Source organism: Ursus americanus, chromosome 3 (genome assembly GCF_024610735.1).
Source record: "Ursus americanus isolate L20-20 chromosome 3, mUrsAme1.1.p, whole genome shotgun sequence".
Lineage (NCBI taxonomy): Eukaryota > Metazoa > Chordata > Mammalia > Carnivora > Ursidae > Ursus > Ursus americanus.
Window position 1 is genome coordinate 66,087,363 of NC_142129.1, and position 20,887 is coordinate 66,108,249.

General features: G+C 43.2%; 1 protein-coding gene across 3 annotated transcripts in view; it reads left to right on the forward strand.

The window, feature by feature from the left end:
* The window catches only part of SLC25A13 (solute carrier family 25 member 13), a 173,149-nt gene that overhangs the window by 99,673 nt on the left and 52,589 nt on the right, over nt 1-20,887 (forward strand). For 2 of the 3 annotated variants that reach the window (XM_045793200.2, XM_087861058.1), the window contains 7 exons: nt 237-383; nt 2,198-2,336; nt 3,081-3,174; nt 3,382-3,466; nt 7,040-7,127; nt 7,597-7,755; nt 20,191-20,243. In XM_045793200.2, coding sequence (XP_045649156.1) covers nt 237-383; nt 2,198-2,336; nt 3,081-3,174; nt 3,382-3,466; nt 7,040-7,127; nt 7,597-7,755; nt 20,191-20,243 — 765 coding nt within the window. The remainder of the gene's footprint in view (nt 1-236; nt 384-2,197; nt 2,337-3,080; nt 3,175-3,381; nt 3,467-7,039; nt 7,128-7,596; nt 7,756-20,190; nt 20,244-20,887) is intronic. The other variant, XM_045793201.2, reaches the window with a different exon arrangement.

Sequence of the window (20,887 nt, forward strand, 5' to 3'; positions counted from 1 at the left end):
GTGATTTGGTTTCTCTGGGAGGAGATTTAAGGTGGAATGCATTTTCCAAGACATGTTCACTGGTCTGAGCAAAGTTCTGTCTTTGGAAGAAGAGGATAGCTTGAGGGTGTTATTTAACAAGCTGGTAAGGCTTGTTAAATCAAGATACGATCTGTATTTCTTCACCCTGATTTGAAATTGAGCAGTCTTTTGTAGTAATTAAGGAACATAAATTATCTCACTTTCATTATGTGTAGGAAATACAGTTGGAGCATGCAAAGCAGGCCTTTGTGCAAAGGGACAACGCCAGGACTGGAAAAGTTACAGCCATTGACTTCCGAGACATCATGGTCACCATCCGCCCCCATGTCTTGACGCCTTTTGTAGAAGAATGTCTAGTAGCTGTAAGTTGTAACTTGCCCTAATGAAGCAGTTTATTTTACCTGGCAAAAGCTCAGTAAATAAGGGATTATAAGAACAATTCTGTAAAATTATGTGGAGTTTTTTAGTTTAAAACACTAACATTTTCTTAATGTGATCCCATATGTTACCAAACTTAGAGTATGTTTTGGCTAGTTTTAGTGGATAGGTTAATTTGTTTTCTGGATCATATGGAATATCTTAAGTGTATTAACTGGTTTAAAAAAAAAGGAAAAACAAATTTTTGATTTTATATTAATTTTGCTGTATTTTTTAGGTATGTCAAATGCTAATCTTCACTTTCATCTATTCACCAAGGCAAAAATTTTTTTAAAAAATAGTGCATGCAGATATATTTCTTTGGGTGGTCAGTGGAAGAGAAACTCTAAAGCTCTGATTGACTCATTCCTTCAACACGTGGGTGTTGAGGGAACAGTGGTGCATGTGAATGGTGGGGCCCAGCCTGCCTGTGTCAGAGCTTAAATCTCATGGGTGCCCAGCCACTCTTCTGACCTCATGGGCCTAGAAGGTGGCCCAGAACAGTCTGTGCTGGAGGCTCCTAAGCCTTGGTCACAAAGCATAAGAATCCCCAGAATCTGTAAAAATACAGATAATGAAGTTTTCTTCCGGACCTATGGATTTATCACCTACAGGTGGCGAGGTCCTAGAATCTCCTTTCTAAAGCTTCCCGGGTAATTCTAATGATGATGCAGATTTGGAAACCTTTACACAGTGCTTTTGTTAGTCCCAGGGAGAAGACTTTGGAGTGTTTTCACCACGCTCTGGGTTTCCCACAATGCTTACCATAGTCAGGAACTCAGCGTAGCTTTTCACTTTATTTTTTCCTGGTGCCTCCTTTTGGAGGCACGGAACTCTGCCAAGGCCTTTTCTACTCTGCACTGTGTTAATCTAGCTCCTTTTCTTGCCTTCCCCCGTCCTTCCCTACTCCATTTTAAACTCTTAGGTCAGCTATTTTAAATGATTACTAAGTGAAGATTTATGTGGTTGTTACCTTATAAAGAAGTGCTTTCCTAATAAAAATATTTTGCCTTGTTAGGGAAGGATAGAATTTGAAACCCTGAACTGAAGTTCCATTCATAATGGCCGTGCTATCTGTTTCCCTTGCCCCCTGGGAAGAAATATGGCTTCTTACAAATCCTGATTATCAGAATTCTGACCAGTCTTAACCCCCATCCAAGCATATGACATCTCATAATTTTACCGGAATATGCTTGTTTGCTAGAAATCCCACCAATGTGAAGTCTGTACTTAAATGATTATTTATTGCTAGTTCTAAGTAACATGACAAATCATGATATTAATGTTAGACTGACCACTTTCCATACTGTGTTTGTGTTGGTATAATATAGTTTTACATGTCTAAGCACACACACGTGTGCGTGTGTATAGCGTAGTTGTGCATGTCTAAGCCTCTCAGAATTGCTCATTAGACGAAATAAACAAACTTATAAAACATTTCCAATTGAAATTTGAACTCTGTGAATTACTACTGGTCCTGTTGTTATAATCCTACACATGTATTTATTTAGTTTTCTAGGACTTGTGTGTGGAGAGTATAAACTCTGGTCATGATTAGTTGCAGTTACTTTTAAAATTCATTTATAGCTTTTTTTTTTTTTAATATGAAAGGAAAATACTTATGGCCATTTCTTCTTATACATGCATTCTTGATTACTTCCAAAACTAGCATTTGATATATGTACTTTTGAATCTTCTTCGTTCTATAAATCCTTTGTTTATTGTTCTTCTCCCCTCTCTTATTTTCAACTTATTTGAGGCTGCTGGAGGTACTACGTCCCATCAAGTTAGTTTCTCCTATTTTAATGGATTTAATTCACTCCTTAACAACATGGAGCTCATTAGAAAGATCTACAGCACTCTGGCTGGCAACAGGAAAGATGTAGAGGTGACTAAGGGTGAGTGAGAATAAATCTGAATTTTTGTCTGCTAGTATCTTGGTGTATTAGGATGAAGAGGCAACCAAGAGTTTACAGATTTTTCTATCCCATGGACACATACTGACCATATGGTACGTGTGTGTTCTCCATCCTTTGATCAAACAAAAGCAAATAAAACAATCTTCAGCGAGTTTTAAATAAACTGAAGACAGCCTTTGAATTAGGGAACCATGTCAAATTTCTTTACTGTTTTCAAATCGTGCTAAAACCTGAGTTAAGTCAGCAGCCACTAAAGTGGCCTTCAGGAGTACATGAGGAGTTCTGTAAACTTATGCTGGTGACAGCCTCGGAACAAGAGATCAGCATTTTAATGTTTTTGGTTTTGTTTTTTTAAAAAGAGAATTGCCTTAAGAATTGCACCGCTTCATTAATATAACCTCCCAGGCCCAATGCACGTGAAGTTCCTTATCGGCTTCCTTGTTTGCTTGGACCTGGCAATTCAAATAATGTCCTGTGTCATTTATTCCAAACCTTCAGATGAGACACCAGGCTTTTAAAGTCAATGTTAGAGAAACTATTCTGTATGCTCTTTACAGACGAATGAAAGACTTGCAAAAATTCTTACCGTGTTTGGGTTTACTTGAAGTCTATGACTGATAATAAAGTTTTGTGATGTTCACTCACTCCAGTGCCTTGAGTTAATGCTGCAGTTAGTGGCTATTCCTTCTTGAATCTTTCCCTTTTAACTCTTTTTCCATACAGAGGAGTTTGTTCTGGCGGCTCAGAAATTTGGTCAGGTTACACCCATGGAAGTTGACATCTTGTTTCAGTTAGCAGATTTATATGAGCCACGGGGGTAAGTTGGTCTTTTTTTTTTTTTTCTAATTAGCTTAATAAAAGGAGGTTAGGGGTGGGAGTAGGGAGGGCACTGGGAGAAAAAGCCGCCAAATAAAAGAGGACTCTGAAATATGGGAACAAAAAAGGGAATGTTTTCAAATTCCATAATGCAAATTTTAATAAATTTGTGTTTTGTTGTTGCTCGTGCTTGTTTTTTCCCCTCCAGACGTATGACCTTAGCAGACATTGAACGAATTGCTCCGCTGGAAGAGGGAACTCTGCCCTTCAACTTGGCTGAGGCCCAGAGGCAGGTGGGCAAAAGGAACAAACTTGCTTCCTGTTGTTTCTTCAGTAGGGTACCTCCAAAACTCTTTCTACTCGCAGTTGCCTTTTTGGCACTGGTATCTTACCTGCCATCATAATAACATTTTGCACCAAAAATCCAGACAATGTCAAAAAGCTGCAAAGAGAAATTACTTAGAGACGTTCTGATTCACAGATAGTTGCTTGTTACTTTCAAGGATGGGGTGATTTCCTAACTGCACTGGAGACGCGTATCCCCCCTCCCCCGCCCTGTAATAGGCAGAAGATCTTTTCTTCTTCCCTGACTCTCGCGTTGAGGGCTGTGGGCCCGGCGTCCTGTTCTGGTGTCGCTGTCCCAGCGAGGTGGCGCGTTGCTGACCGAAAGCCGCCGCTGCTCCACAGAGAGGTACTTCATCAGCTCATTGTGCGACTGCCGTGCCTTCCGTTTTTCTGAATATCAAAACGAGATAATTTTGTTTAGTCTGGAGTAATAGTTTGAAGGCTTTTAGACTTCTTTTCTCTGTGAAAGGATTCATAAGTTATGTGGAAACAATTTGAGGAATGCTAAATTTTATTTTATGGTTAACAGAAACCAATCTCGTGAAGTCATGAGAGTCAGAAATTTAAGACATGGGACCTCCTCATTTAACTCTTGCTCGACTTGCTGTGGATCAGGATTAGAGAATAAAGGCTTTCATAGCATGTGTTGTGCTTACACGATGTTTGTAAAGTAAATCCAGTCACAGACGAGCGTCGTTTTAGAAAAATACCTCCTTTAAGGCAAAGCCACCTCTGAATCCTGTGAGACTTAACAGTTTTTGGCTTGGAGCTCCGGGTCTGTACAGAGACGCCAGTTTGACCACAATGGGTTGATGCGGGCTACATTTTTAGGACTGGCAGGCCTCGAGCCAGCACCCCTCCTTCCAGCTCTTTCCCCCCCCGAATGCAGCGGCGAGTTTTGTGTGCAGCGTGTAACTCAAAGTGGTGGGTGTGTGCTCAGTAAATCCTAGCTAGGCACCTCTGGAAAACCAGCTGGCGGTTGTTAAAAGAGGGAGCCCGTGTCCCCGGGTGCAGGACAGAGCGCTGTATAATCACGTGCAGAGGTAGAAGCAACATTGCTCTCCTCCCTTTGATTTTTAAACACTGCTTACCAGACGATTATCTCTTCGTCTCTATGCAACTAGCTGTTGTAGAAATTTGGGGATTAAGAAAAAGCAGAGGGTTTTTTTGTTTTGTCTTGTTGTTTTGTTTTTTGTGTTTTTTTTTTTTTTGTTTTTTTTTTTTTAAGATTCCTTCTGTTCTCCAGCTGGCAGTGGTATCCAGCAATTTTTCCTTCCTGCCCTCTGCAACTTTTTAGAGTTTATGGTGGGTGCTCATTGATACTGGCCATGCAAGGGTTAGATGGAATTTACAGCAGGAAATGATTGGCTGTGGCTGAGAGGTTTAGAACAATTCACAGCTGCCTTGTCTGGAATATTCTTTCCTATGTGAACGCCAGTAGGCCTGACAACATTGACAGACTCAAGCAATGGAGGTCATCCACCTGGTAGGCTCCGTGCGAGCGTGTCTCCTCAACAGAGGAGTGCATGGGAATCTTTCTTGTCTCATGAGCATGCTGCATTTCGAGCTTCAGAAAAATTATATGAAAATCTGGGACTGCATTTATTTGGTCTTTTTGATTAAGAGTTAGTGATAGCGGTAGGTCTGTTGCCTCCCCCCCCCCCATTATTTTCAAAGTATTTCCACTCATTATTTTGATGCCGGAACCTAAGTATTACATATTTATATGCATATAAAAAAGTAGTGCCTTTCTTAGGGATGCATTTGTCAAAATGAGGTTACTCCTGATTTCCATCTATGCAGAGATAGAGTTGGAAACACCCCATGAAAGTTGCAGAAGAAATGTTTTACATTCTAAAGATGTGTATTTCTATATGAAGCTATTTTCAGTGAAGTGACTTTACAGGAGATTCCAAATTATCTCATTCTATTAGAATTGTGTAACATTGACAGCAACTAAAATTCAGTGGGTTGATAGCTAGGGTTGATAATTATTTTCATTGTTCACCTACTTTAATTATCGTGGCTTTTGAAAAACAAATTTTATTGAGTGTATTTATTAATTCAACAGGTATTATTAAGTACTATCACCCTCATTTGACAACTTTGCATGACGTAAAATTACTGTTTTATTTATATAGACAGAAAAATGCAATAATCTGAGATGTTCTGGCATCAAAAACACGGTAAGGATAATGGGTCAAAAGAACAATAAAATAACTGACTGGCCTCAAGTATGAATTTAGAAAAAAGTGGATAGAAAAGAGGAGAAAGTAACGATTGCCAGTAATATGACCGCCTAGTTGTAGCTGCTGTAAATATTTTGAGTTATCTCTGGGTATTGGGATAGCGAAAATGTTAGTATGTTTTTATATGCATCTATAAGTCTTCATATAATTTTAATTAAAAACAACATCATATTGCACACAGTCTTTAACATTGTTCTTAAAAAGTTTATCATGAAATATTTCAAATATTTATAAAGGTAAAGAGAATTATATCATAAATACTTGTTAACCTGCCATATTCCTTGTAACTAATCCCTTATGAACATTTTTCTTAACATCAAATAATTCTTTTACAATGACATATGATTTCATTTTAAGGCTGTAGCATTTTTTTAAAAGTTTGTTTATTTAAATAATCTCTGTATCCACCGTGGGATGCGAATTCATAACCTTGAGCTCAAGAGTCGCATACTTTACTGACTGAGCCAGCCAGGCATCCCAAGGCTGCAACATTGTTAACCAGTCCTCTATTATTGGACATTTAGGTTATTTTCAGAGTTTTCGCTCTTAAACAGGATTGCTTTTTAACATTCTGGTAGCTCGATGTATGTTCATATACATGATTATTTTCTAGTCTGATTTTGTTGTAAGTAGAACTGCAGGGTCAAAGGTCATGTACAAGAGTTTGAGTGTATATTATCAAGTTTCCCTTCAAGTTTATACTGGATTAAATGGCAGGTTTGAGAAGCCCCGTTTTTATCAACTCTTGCCAGGCTGGGTGTTGCCATTAGAAAACAAACCATGGTGACAGATGGTAGTTAGATTTATCATGGTGACACTTGACAGATTCACTACATCAATGTCAAAACCCTGTGTTTTACACCTGAAACTAGTATATTGTAGGTCAACCACACTTCACTAAAATGAATTAAAAAAAAAAACCCAAACCTACCAGTTTGGTTAATGAAGAATGATATCTCATTAATGTTTTTAAGTTTGGATCTCCTTGATCACTGATAGAAATTAAACATTTGAAAATAGGTTCATAACATTTCTGGGGGAGTACATAATGGTTTTTTTTATTGATTTTCAGCGTTAACAACAATAATAACCTTTTATTAATAAGAACAACAGAATCTAACCCTGCCTTCCTCTTTGATATGTTAGTTTGTATCGTGAATTTGGACCCCAGTGGTTAATTTTAAAAATCATATGTGCTCATTTCTGTTCTGTCCTTCTTTCTGTCTCCTGCCTACCCCCCACCCCCACCCCGCGACTCCTGTGTGTGCAAAGAAGAAGGCCTCAGTGGACTCCTCCCGACCGGTTCTCCTGCAGGTTGCGGAGTCGGCCTACAGGTTTGGGCTGGGTTCCATTGCTGGAGGTTAGTCATGGATGAGTGCGAATGTTTCACTTTTGTTATTCCTCTGATTTTTTTCTCTGATTTTCCACCTTACAGTATTAAAGGATGGAGCCTTCCTTGGTCTTGCCAAGCCAGTTTCCTGTCTGCATCTCTGAGATGGGACAAGAGCAAAGGGAACTTCCCCCATACCTGCCTGAGATCAGGGCCTTTTTCTCTAAGTTGCAGATAGGCTTTTAAGATGGGTGAACAGTGAGGTTAGGCTGTAGGTGATGAGTTTTGCACATTTCAGCTGTCTGGGACAGCATTTTATCAGGAGGCACTTGAATGAAAATCCGTAGTTGTTTATTAGGAAAGTTTGTGCAGTTTTACAGTCTGTACATGCACAGTTTATACCTTTCCGTCTTCAGGCTTTTCTTTGGCGTTGACCACCTTCCCCTTTCCTCTGACTGACCTGAATGCCTTTTGAAATATTGGTATTATCTGGTTTTAGCTGTTGGAGCCACTGCCGTGTATCCTATCGATCTTGTAAAAACTCGAATGCAGAACCAACGATCAACTGGCTCTTTTGTGGGAGAACTTATGTATAAGAACAGCTTTGACTGTTTTAAGAAAGTGCTGCGCTACGAAGGCTTCTTTGGACTGTACAGAGGTTAGTGCCATGTGCTAAATCCATGTAAGGTGAAATAGTAGCCAGAAGGTTTGGTTTTCCATCTGCATGCCTGAAATGGATTAGGGAGACTGCATTACAATGGAAATGCAGCAGATTCTCAATTATCCATGCTAAGGGGAGTAGGCTGGAGGCATCCAGGGCATGGCTAATCAAAACAGCCCATAATCTGAAAGCCATTTATATTGCTCTTTAGTAGGTTTTATTTCTTAAAATAATTATTTTTTATAAATATCCTCAGTGGGTTTTTTAAAAGGCTCGTATTGTTTGTCTTCTTGAAGTAACTCAGTTCACCAGCTAGAAGGAAAAGGCATCCTGGGGATGGGACAGAGCCTACTCGGGATTAATGATTGTCCTTGAATATACCCCAAAAAAGTCTATCAAGCACGGTAACCAAGGGTTCGGTGGAGCCCTCCTTTACTGCCTCTTCCTTAAAGTTGCCCCTTCCCTTCCTCTCACTCGGTACCCAGTGGAGTTGATTCATACACCACTCTACCAGGTAGTCCTATCCAGCTGCTCCTTCAATCATCTAAGGTTCATGAAGCAAGGAAAACAGCAGCAAGATGTATGACATCACTAATAGAAAAGATCTCACAGGTCCTGACTGGTTTTCCATCGGCATTGGCCTAAAGAGGCTTGACTTTACTTCCCAACCTCTCTGTATTGCCTTCTACAAAGGGAAAAGAAGTAAGTGTATTTGCATCAGCTAAGATACAGTATTGCAGGGCACCTGGGTGGCTCAGTTGGCTAAGCGTCCAACTCTTGGTTTTGGTTAGGGTCACGATATCAGGGTCATGAGATCAAGCCCATGCTGGGCTCTGCGGTAGGCATGGAGCCTGCCTAAGATTCTCTCTCTCCCTCTGCCCTTCCCCTGTGCATGCACACACAGTCGCTCTCAAAAATAAATAAAATAAAATACCCAGCCACTTTGCCATTTGGCAGCTGCACTGTTGGCAGGGTCTTCCCTCCCTTTCAGTGCTTGCTCTAGAAGAAAATAGTATTTAGTACTCTATGGGGCCAGACCTTGAAACTGGCAGCCATGTAAACCTGTGTCCATCTAGGCCTCCTCTGCCATCTGCTGACTCCAGTCTTCATCTTATGCATCCAAGTGTAAAAAAACAAAGACCCCTCTTGAAATTTCTCACCTTAGAAACCTAGGGGCTTTTAAACTCGAGAATTTCCATTTTGCAGGTTCTGTTGTGTAGGTAGATACCTCCCATCAAAGGCCTTTTGATCTCTTCTCTGCCCTCTTTCCCTCACCCCCTGCCTCTTCTTACAATTGGGAAGGTCTTTGACCCCAGGTGATTGATGATGACCCTTACAGGGTCACTGCCTTCCATTTGAAATACTCTTCTGTCCTGGTGACAACAAACCTCACAAATGAAATGTCTCCCAAGTAGTACAAGGTTAATGTCACAGTGCCTGCTTTGCAGTGACTCAGGCAAAGGCTGCCACCTTACCTGTTCACGTGGGTTGTTTTCTGCCTGGAGAGCTTTGCGAGTCAAGCCAGGAGGATGTCTGAGCCTTGCCATTGCTTCCCAGACTACTTTTATGGCCTTCCCTCGGTATTGGATTAAATGTCGAGAGTGCCTTTAGGATTGTGAGAAATACTTTTTGTCCTGCTGAATGTCCTTAATATACTTGTGTTGACCTGGTTTGATTTAATGTTGAGTCCCTTCTCTTTCCTCTTCGAACAGTCTGACAGATCTTGATTCTTGGTTTTATTCAGATTTTCTTCCTTGACCTGTTCTTTTAACCCCATAGACAGAACAGCTTAAAGCATACCTGAGTACTGAGTGCCAAGCTAATATGGCCATCCCACAGACCTCTTGCTACTTCAGAGATCATATCTGTAAGATGAGGGGCTGGGGGTGGGGAAGCTGCTTTTAACTCCTTAGGGAAGGGGAGTCAGCCCCTCTATTAGAAATGGAGGCTCACTTTGAAAACCAAAGGCACAGTCTTCCCCTTTTTCCTGGTTTAGAAACAGTCATTTATCTCACCTGTTTTGGCTGCCTGAACCCTGAGGGGTTCCCTGTCAGAGGATGGTAGTAGAATGTGAGTATGAGAAGATTAATTCTAGGAGTCATCTCTGTTCATTTCCTCTTGACTTCTTCTGTTTTCTAGTAAATGATTTTAAAGCAAAAGATTTATTATAAAACTTTGGTTTTGTTCTTCAGTTTGGATCTTGAGAGCAAAGAGATGATTGGCAGTTCAGGTTAAAAGAAATTATTTTAACCTTGCTTCGTAAAAGTGACCTGTTCCTATTATTGATTAGTTGGGGACCAATTCTCTTTTGTGCCTTGCACTTAATCATTAATTAATAATTGTATGTAACTGCTTATTTATAAATGCTTGTCATTAGGGTGGGAGAAAGATCAGATGAAATGGGAAGTCATCAGTACTAGCACAAATTATAATAGAAACAACAAAGACCTGAGGTACCGCTGGGAATCACTATTGTAACCCGTGTGTGCAAAGTCAAGACAGCACACAGCCTGCGTGTGATTCTTTGACTAAATTTCTCATTAGATGTAATTTTACTGTTAAAAAATTTTATTTTAGGGGAAACTTGAATTTCAGTTTTGGGAATTTAGAATTGCCTGTGATAACGCTTCACCTAGCAGGATGTGAGAAGGTGTCAGAGGACATCTCTAATTTATAAACATGTTTTGAAATATAGAGCCTATTTTTTCTATTAGGGAATTTTGCTTAACATGTAATTTTTCTGCATCAATACGTATGTAATTGCTAATATTTCCTGAATAGTATAATTTGGGAATGTTGCACAAGTAAGGTCTCTTCCCCCTATTTTAAAATTATCTTTATGCATTTTTTGGAAAAAAGTTGGCAGTTAACACTGAAAGAAGATGCTTGCGGCATGTGTCCTTATTATAAGGTTAATAAGCATCTTTCTCCCTCTCTTTTTTTCCTTTTCTTCCCATAACAAGAATGCAGATCTCTAAAGGGGCGCTGTGTTTGTATCCTTGTGCAACAGCTAGCATGAAGTTCTTTCTAAAGCGCTCTTGAGCCCTGCACCGCAGGTGGTTTTTCTCTTGGCTTTCTCGGGCAGCCACCGGCCTCTGCGCGCAGTCCGGGAAGTTATCCAGTCCTCATTGGGGAGCACGTTTGGATCACCACCCCGGGGTCCAAAGGGGATTGATAACACAGCTGCGGGGAAGGTCAGCAACTGTCTGGAGCAGACATGGTGGCGTCGTGGGCCTCCAGCAAGCCACAAGGCGCTTTAGTATGGTGGGTTTCTTAGGTCTTACTCTCCATGTCTCTGTGCAGCGCACTGTTCCCTTGTCTCTGAGATTCTCTTATTCTGGGGGGATCAGGAAGGACCCCTTTGGAAATCCTATGAGACTGACTCTGCAGACCTTCTCTCTTATATACACGACTTTCTTTATGAGAACGTGATTGATTTTCCAAGGTTTTTCTGCAGTTTTTGAAAATCAGACCCCCAGGCTAAGTCTGTCTGGATGAAGGGAAATAACACCCAGAATAATCCAGATCTGTCTGAAGTCACTTGTAAAAGCCTTCCTTTATTTCCTCCCCACTTTCCAGATTGATTTCATGCACTCAGGTGTTTACAATTCTTAATGAAGTACCTGACAGCTCATTTGGCTTGAGTGAACTGCATGACCAAATGAGTCACTTATTGGCCTGCTATTGACTTGGCATATTAAAGAGAAACAATTGATTGGGTAATCGTCCCCAATGAAATGCTCTTACCAGTCCAGGAATAACTAATTTCTGCCTTTAAACTTTGCTGTACTCTCCTCCCTCAGGTGCTTCAGGTAATGATATGAGCAGCCTTAGAAATTGGAAAATGTTTGGGGGAGGATCTTTGGGGAGAATGATTCAAGAGAAATCAGAATCCATGAGAAATACTTCTTAAAGGAAGGTTTTGTTTTTGTGTCTGTTGATGGGAAAAGTCATAAAGAAAATCTGCTGGAAAGAGAAACTAGCTCATTTTGTGAGTTACACTTAATTTGGAGTGTTTAGTTTTTGAGTTAATTGGCAAAAAAAAAATTTTTTTTTTAATTTTATTAAACCATTGATCTGGGCTTACAGAATCTTAAACGGGTCTATTTCAAGTTGTCTGTGTGGTGCAAAAGCAGTCGTCTTCATCCTGGAATGTTCTCAAGGTGACATCTAGAGGATATTGTGGTGATATCTCAGGAAGTTATTGATATGTTTGCATTCTGGAAGGAAGTTTTGTCAGACAGCTAGTTTAAGCGAGGCCTCTTCTTGTGGTTAATGACTCTATAGAGGGGAGTACCCAAATTACATGGGTCCACGGTGAAATTCCTTCTTGCGTAATTCTTATGGATAAAAATAAATTTTAAAAAATGCTAGCACCAAAATAAAATGATTGGAGTTTCTACAACTGTTTTGCATAACTTAAGAATGCATATGTCTTGGAACCAACTACAGTGAATCCTTGAACTGCGCCAAATCATGAGTGTCTATCCATGTCCAGCAAAGCTTCTAATGAGAACAAAATAGATTGGTTTGAATCTTATTTTGGGGGGCCAGTTTTTTGCATGTTTTAATTTAGTGTATTAAGGCTGTGAAAAGATCAGAAGGCAGACATTTGCTTCTAGGAAACCATGAGCTGGGTAGTCACATCTGGAGATCTACAGTGAGCCCGCCGTACCGAGCACAGGGTGTTAACACGGGAGGCAGAGGTAGTACAAGGTCAGACCAGGGTGGGTGGGTGTGTTGTCAGAGGGCCCTGAATGCCAGGTGACAACAGTGGTGAGCTTAGTAACTTGGGAAGGATGACGAAAAGATCAAAGTAGGCGCAGCCCAGCCAAGAAAAGATTGAGTGAGTCAGGGCTGGGCCTCCAGAATGGTAATTTATAACCAGCTACTGCCTTTGCTGAGTCCACAGCAAGCAGAACTGATCGAACCTCAGCAGCAAGGAATTAGTTGAGGTAGAAGAAAAGATGAATAGGAGTTGTCATGTATCAGAGTGACACACAGAAGGAGGGGATATGACCTTTCTTCCCAATGATCTTCACTTCTAGACAGCCAGCCCCAAAACAGAATAGTCAAAGGAACTAAATCCTTCCTAGACTAGAATCAGTATCATTCATTTACATTTTGACACTCAGTCTTCCAAAGGCATCGTGAACTATGGCTGGTTCTTGACATTTGGAGTAAAACATTTAACCCAGATGAGCAATCATTTAAATCTGACCATCTGCACTGTGCCCCCCACCCCCACCCTGCCATTTCCCCAGCTCCCCTGCACAGTCCCGGTTGGGTGCTCCTCCAGAGCCGGTGCAGACCTGCCATGATCTGAAAGGGGATAGCTTGGTAGGGAGGGTGGAAACGCCTCGTGCCTCAGGGCAATATGAGTCAGAGGTGGACAGACAAGCGGTTGAAGGAGGAGGGAGGAAAGAAGGCTTGAACAAGTGAAGAGAGAAGGCCATGGAACTAGGAGCAGGAATAAAAGCTGTGAGACAGGGCTTGCAGAGTGCTGATAGCTCCAGAATGAAGGGTAATCTGATGTTGAAAGCAAGGAGGGCTCTCTGGGAACGTGAGGGCGAGTGTAGTGGCCTCTGTGGGGAGGTCAGGAGGGTAAGAATTTAACATTGGAGGGGTTTCCTCTGGTTTGAAACTAGATAACACAAAAAAGTGCTTCATGTGCCTTTGGCTAGAGGAATGGGAATCGTTTATGCGCTCATTTCCCCTACCCCCCTCCACAGCTGTCTCTGCCCTGAAGGCCCCCTTCCCCATTTTACGTGCTCGGCAGTCCCTTTCTCAGGACTGCGCCGAAGTGTGTTTTTGTCTGCCCCGAGACAGAGATGCTGCTGCAGTTAACGGAGTTTCTACCTTGCTGTGGCCCGTTTGCGTCTGTGCGCCTGCCTGTCTCGTGCAGTGTGGTGTTTGGGGAGAGCTACTCCATGGCGCTTACAGTTGTCCATGGACCGGCAGCCTGGCTCCCGACCTGCTGCTCCACCCGAGCCCGCTTCCCTGCATGTGTCCGGACTTGGACCTTTTCTCCAGGTCATGACCGGCAGGTTGGCCCCGCTGTTCAGTGCCCGTTACTCAGCACCTGGAGAGAGAGAGGTGGAGGTGTGATGAGGATGCCCGCCACACCTCCACCCTCCTTTCACCATGTGAAAGGGCCAGCGCTGGGCGGGACCCAGAGAAAAGTTGTGGAACAGTCTGGGCCAGAAGAAAAGCCTTTACACAGCAAAGAAGAAAGTTGGAGCAGTAAGTCTCCTAGAGGGACCATGGGGACGCCAAGCGCGGGAGGCAGAAAGCCCTGGCTGGAGGGGAGTGGTGGAGCTGAATGATCTCAGCTCTGAGCGCCACTGCGTAGTCCCCAAACACTGAGGGCCTTGGGACAAGCTGCTTAGCCTCTCCAGATTCCAGTGTCTGTGAAGGAAGAGGAGCGTGATGATGGCGATGGTGATGAAGATAAAAAAAAACAACAAAAAATCACTTCTGTAGTACCTCCTGTGTGCTTGGAGGGCTTTACGTATATGAATTCCTTTCATCGTCAGAACTACCCCATGAGGGTGGCACTGTGTGTATCTCCATCTTACAGAGGTAGAAACGAAGGCACAAAGAGAGTGGGTTAAGTTGCCCACAGTGACACGGTTAATGGATAAGGGAGTCAGCATTCAGACTCAGCATCCTGGATCCAGACTCCACACTCTTAATCACCTGGCTCTTCTGCCACTCGGTAGAAATTACATTGTCAAGAGTCGCTTGTCATGAGAGGTTGAGCAGTGTTTAACTTCTTAACAGAAACATTTTATTTTCACTTGAAAACCTAAAGATGTATTGTTATGTCTGTACTACTTCCGTATCTTTGCGCAGAGGAAGCAGGGCCACGAGACACTCTCAGACCAGATGCACCCCCACATCTGGGGGACAGGTCTTCTAAGGATAAGCATAATGCTATGGAGACCGCATTCTACTCCGGACTTAACTCTGGACTGTGAACATTATTCAGGCAGAATAGCCTCTTGTATGCAGGAACAGAATCAAGGATACGCCTTGAACAGATAGATAGAAACATCTCGTTTTTGAATATGTAGTGAACGTTCAGAATAGTGTCTAGCTCTACATTTACTCGTTTAATTACCATAATAAACCAGTGAGTCATCATCAGCATCCTTGATTTACCAGGGAAGAACCTAGAGTTCAAAGAATAACATCCCCAAGATCACTCAGCAGGAAAAAGGTACGGACCTCAGATTCCAGCCCAGGTCTGTCAACCTCCAAAGCTCAGGCTCCAAGCCATTCATTTTGCTGCCACGCCATTGGAAATAAATTGCTTCAATTAGGCCAGCATTATTAATGAGTTTCAAATCTTTCAGAGTCCCTTCCAACTCTGAGATTCTAGAATTCTATTTCTAAAAGGTTTTTAAGTAGAGAATAGCATAGTAGCCCTCTGATCCAGCACACTGCTCCAGGAACCTCTTCGGGGTGCCTTAGGAAGCTCAAATTAGAGGTTCCTGATGTGGGCTTAGTTCCCACACCTCCAGCTCAGTTCTCATTGGGTTGCACAAGGGACTGGGATCAGAGAGGGTAGTGTGATTTATATCTCAACCCTATGAAATTTGAAGACAAAATACTATATTAATATTGTACCCTGTAAATCTTTTCTCGCATTAGCAGCCTTCTGGTAAAGTTTGCCAAGGAAGCATTGCCATATGTGCTGATGGAGCTGAACTAAAATGAGAAGATTAGAAAACTAACCACACTAATAAATTTCATTTGAGGCAGTTGGAAAATAGACTGCTGTTTTGACAAGTTAGAAACAACACACACATCCATTCTCTGTTAAAATGAGTTTCCAGAATCCAACAGAAACATCTTATATTAGAAGCCTAATTTTTCTGCTGAGTTACCCAGATGTCAAACATATATGTACTTTAAACTTCACTGTGATCGTGTTGAAGCACCATAACAAGACTGGCTGTTTTAGGCATTACTGAGCCACATCCCACCCCCACCCCCCGCCACCAGTCAGGGAACCAGGAAGGTTCTTGAAATTCCCGCCTCTGTGACTTCTCATTGTTCCACAGATCATGACCCCTTCCAAAGGGCATTTATGCAGGGCTGCTGGCGTCCAGGGCCCCGTCTGTAGTGGCACTCGGGTCAGGTTGCAGTCCATAGCTGCCTTTGTTTCCCCATTTAGCCAGGGCATTCACCACAAGAATGGTCCTTATCCCGTGCGTCCCCATGTGCCAACATCTGGCCCAAGTCTTAGGAATGGATCTGTGCTTTGGTTTTATTCTTACTGAGTTGGAGTTATCTATTTAGTGAAACTCAGCGCCTCCGATTATGTTACTTTAACCTCTTGATTGCTCTCCCTGCCTTAGGTCTCTGCCCTTAGCATCTACCCTTCACCTGCCTCTAGAACTTTTTACTCTTTGAACTACACTGTCTACCTTAAAAGCCACCCAATGTATCTACAGAATTTGGCCCAAGCTCCTCAGTGTGTCCCACGAGAAAAGCAGTACGATGCCTCAGTACGATGCACCAGATAAGAACACCCCCCTCCAGCCAGACTGCCTGGGTTGAACCCATTCCCCCATCTTAACAGCTGAGTGACCCTGGGCAGCTTCTTTAAAGTCTGTATCAGTTTCTGTTGATGGGATAAGAATAACTTGCACTGAGTTACTGTTTTGACTTGTGTGGATTAAGTGTATTGATTCACCTAAAGCCTGTAGAATAGGGCCTGACGTGTGGGAGGTACCCCCCAATACTGGCCGTCATACTGTCACTGGTAGGGTTACTTATCACCAGGTCCGTGATCCAGCCACAGCCTTCAGTGGTCTTGCCCCAACCCTGGCTGTGCCATGCTCTTCGGACTTTGGTGCCTTTCCCTCACTGGCCACTGTGCCCTGTGTTCTACCCACATCTCTCTTCTCCACTAAACCCCTACCTTTCCTTCAAGACCCAGTTCTGGTACCTCCTCCTCTTTGATGCTCTCTTCCCTCCTGTAGGAAACAACGGGTTCTCTCCACTGTATTCACATAGTTCTTTGATGCCTCTGTGCTCTGGTACTCCCCACTCTTTTTTTGGTGTATCTCCCTTTGGGGGCACACAGAGACACCTAGGGTTCCCTTCTACACTGAGAATTTCTCCTGGGGGCAGCACAGACCTTACTATGTCGATCACAGTTCCTTCCAGTCCCAGGCACGCAGAAGGCACTTGGTAAATGTTTGCTGAACAAATAAATATTTGCTGCTCTATATTTAGTCTTAAATACAGGGTTTTCTCTTTTGTTTGGTTTTGTTTTTTGCTGTTCACGGTGCATTACTAAATTTGTAGTGAGAAAGACAAATCTCGATAGCTTAAAAGGCTGAAGTGATTGTGTCTAACACTGTAGTCATTTGGCTCTGTGGGCTGTTTTTTATTAGTCATTTTAAAAGACTGTCACGGGGTAGTTATAGACAAGAGATCATCATTTAAATCACAGTGCTTTCAGCCCATCCATGGTTTTGGTCTACAATTTAATGATGAGAAAAATGCATCTAGCAAGTCCGTATTTAACTGAACATTTTGGTACTTGCCCTGAGTACAGAGGAAGATGGAAATTGTACATGTTAAGGTGTAGTTGAAACGGCGCGTCCCTTATTTTACCTGTAGAAATTAGCGTGTTTGTATAGTCATAACAGAGCCTCTCTTCTCGTATTAGAGGCATCGTATCCTGTCATGTGGTGTAAGTAAAAGATTCATAAGTGAATGTGGTTTAGGAGGAGGGAGTGCTCACTTTGAATAAGAGCACTTGCTTGGCCCAGATGGTTTCGTATTCATGTTTTCTGTGCGGCTTTGGTTCATTAGCTTGTAAAGAGCATAGCCCGCCTGCAGCCAGTGAGAGCAGAGTTTTGGTGAGAGTTTACTGCAGAGATCTCCCAGTGATTCCAGGGCAGGAATGTTGCTGGAACCTGGCCCTCAGAAGGACCAGAAGATGGTCAAGGGCACTCCCCTACCTGTGCACCCTTCATGAGTTGTGTTCTCTCCCTTTGGTGTCTCTGTTGCATTGGCTTCACATTCTCTTCTGTCTGCCCGTCCACTTTCCTTTCTTATCCTTATGTTCCTCATGCTTCATTGAGGCGTTAGGCCACCCAGGGCTTCAGCCGGTCACTCTCCCGCCTCCACAGGGCGTCTGCTCCGTCTGTGCCTCTGTGCTGACTGGCTCTTCACTCTCAGGACTCTGTTGCGCTCCTGGGCGAAGATTCCCCACTGCCTAGTTCCACTTAGGCTACTAGCTCATAGGGCCCACGGTGCTGGACTCATGGCCTGCAAGTGTTTTAGGTATCTTATCTTGCGCTATCACCTGTTGGCCTGGGGTGAAGCAGGCTCCAAATATGGTGGCCTAGAGAAGACATTGCAAACTCAAATGTTTCTAGGATCCAGGCAGGTTATGTACATGGGGAAAGGAGGTGGTGTGTGAGAGGCAGATATACGTTTGCTGTGGGGCACAGGATGGGTGAGTATTGTCTAAAAACATGGACTCTTGAGGAGGACGGCTCAGGTTGGAATCCCAGCCTCACTGTTTATCAGCTGGGTGATTCAGAATGGATGAATCTCTGTGTGCCTCAGTTTCCTCCTTGTAGGATGGTTTTAAGGATTCAGTGAGTCAGTAAAGTGCTTAATGTGGTGCCTGATACATCATAAATAATACATTAGCTGTTTTTAGGTCAGCTGTTTTTAAAGAACATTTTCATTAGCGTCAGCATCCTTATCATTGGGTTCCACAATGAAATGAGCTTTCTCCAGTTTTCCTATAGCGTGAAGCTGTTTGTACTTTTTGTAGAACCAGAGGCACAGAAAAACATTTCTCTCCTGTGAAGATAGCAACAGAGCAAGGAAAATGATGAATGACCGTTGTCCTCAATCCCATGTCGGCATTAGGGAGTGTGGGGGGACCTTGGTGAACCAATGCTCGGTCCTGAAGGGCAGAGCCTCACCCAACTGGAGCAGATTGCCATAATGTCAGGAAGAGGCTGAGGGCTGTCAGATCTATGGATTCATCCATCGATCGATCGATTGATCCATCTTTACATCTTTATAATAAGCTCAAATTATGTTTGAAACCTTGTGCTAGTCAATAAAACATGTCTGTAGACTGGATACAGACAGCCCTCAGGCTGGTGACTTTTGGCCACAGGCTTAGGAAGATTGTGTGTGCCAGGCTGGTCACTCAGAGGACAAGGCAAGTGGACCTTCTTATGTTGATGAATTAGAAAATTGTCCTCACTGACAAAGGCTAACACCGTGACGTCCCTCTCAAGGACAGCAGTATGACATGGGGAAACAATACATTCTGATCCTCAGGGTTAGCTCACCGTGTGTTTCCAAGAAAAGGCATCTGCCTTTCATTTTGTTCTCTTAGAACAAATGAAAATGATACCGTTTTTTAGTTTACTTATATCGGTCCGCTCCTGTTGTGCCTTTCCCAGAAGCGTCTCTTTCCTGTCAAAGGCATCCTCTTCCTGTGCCCTGGTACGTAATTCCCACTCAACCTAACACGTTTAAAACAGAACTTTTCACTTCTCACCCCAAACCCATTACTCCCCAGGCTTCATCTTGCCCCAGCTATTCATGTCAAACCCAGTTTTTCTTTCTCTGTCTCCTCTCCTGACACACACAAACCCCATTAGTATGTCCTGTCTTTTCTCCACACAGCAGCCAGAGTGGTCTTTCAAAATGTGAATTAGCATATCACTCTCCTGATGGAGGCTTGTAATTACTTCTCATCTAACCCAGGATCCTGGCCTGTGACACGGCTATAGCATCTGGCCCCCACTCGTGCCTGTCCTCATGCCTGCTCTGTGCCAGGTGGCTCACCGATGTTCACCCTCATTTTTGAGAACACTGGGCTTGTTCCTACTCTTTCTTTGTCTTATCTGTTCCCCTTCCAGAATGCATTTTTCCCCAATTGTCACGTCTTCAGGAAAGCCTCTCCCTTCCTTCCTCCTGAGGCTGGTCAGAGCAAGAACCTTGTTTGTCTTGTGCTTGTCAAGTTTCTAAATGAATGAATGACTAAACTGTGGGCCTTCGGGGGTGGGGAGATGAGAAAAGTGTTAGAAAAAAAATAAGATAGTTACTAAAGTACACTTATTTCACATATTTAAGAGGCAGGAGGGAAAAGAACAAACTTATGGAATAATGAGATTTCCTATATCACTAGCACTGTTGATTTACCCAACGTGCAAACGACCCAGAATATGAGTGGGAATTTACTTGGTCCTGATGTGGCTCTTAGACACATTTGTGCTTACACATTCCGTTTCGAGTATTCTCATTAAAACTAATAGCAGAAAATCACAGTAGAGAGTGCCCCAGTGTTTAGATGGTGATCCCTTTTTTAGAGCCGTTGATTTGTTTAGTTAACGGTAATTTATTTAATGTACTTCTACTTTTTGTTGCTTTTAGGTCTGTTGCCACAGTTATTGGGAGTTGCCCCAGAGAAGGCCATAAAACTTACAGTAAGTCTTTTCAGTTGATGCTTCTTATGCAGGGAGTTTGCACACACTCAGGAATCTAGCGGATATTCTTATGGGAAATAGCAGGTTTGTGTTTCCTCAGAGGTGCTGGCTAATTCGAACCTAGGGCACTCATCACACAGTTTTTTCACTATCCTCCATTGAACACTGAACATCCAAAAATGTGATGCTATATTTGAATAGGACTTGTGGTGGCTGCTACCACTACCATCCACCACCATCACCACCTACCACCACCCACCACCACCACCGTCCACCACCACCCATCACCCACCACCACCACCGTCCACCACCACCACCCATCACCGTCCACCGTCGTCCACCACCACCGACCACCGTCCACCACCACCCATCACCCACCACCACCACCGTCCACCACCGTCCACCACCACCACCCATCACCGTCCACCGTCGTCCACCACCACCGACCACCGTCCACCACCACCCACCACCACCACCACCACCACCGTCCACCACCATCCACCACCACCACCCACCACTGTCCACCGTCGTCCACCACCACCGACCACCGTCCACCGTCCACCACCACCACCACCGTCCACCACCACTACCGTCCACCACCATCCCCAGTGTGGCTGCAGCTGCAGCTAAATTTGCCTCCATCC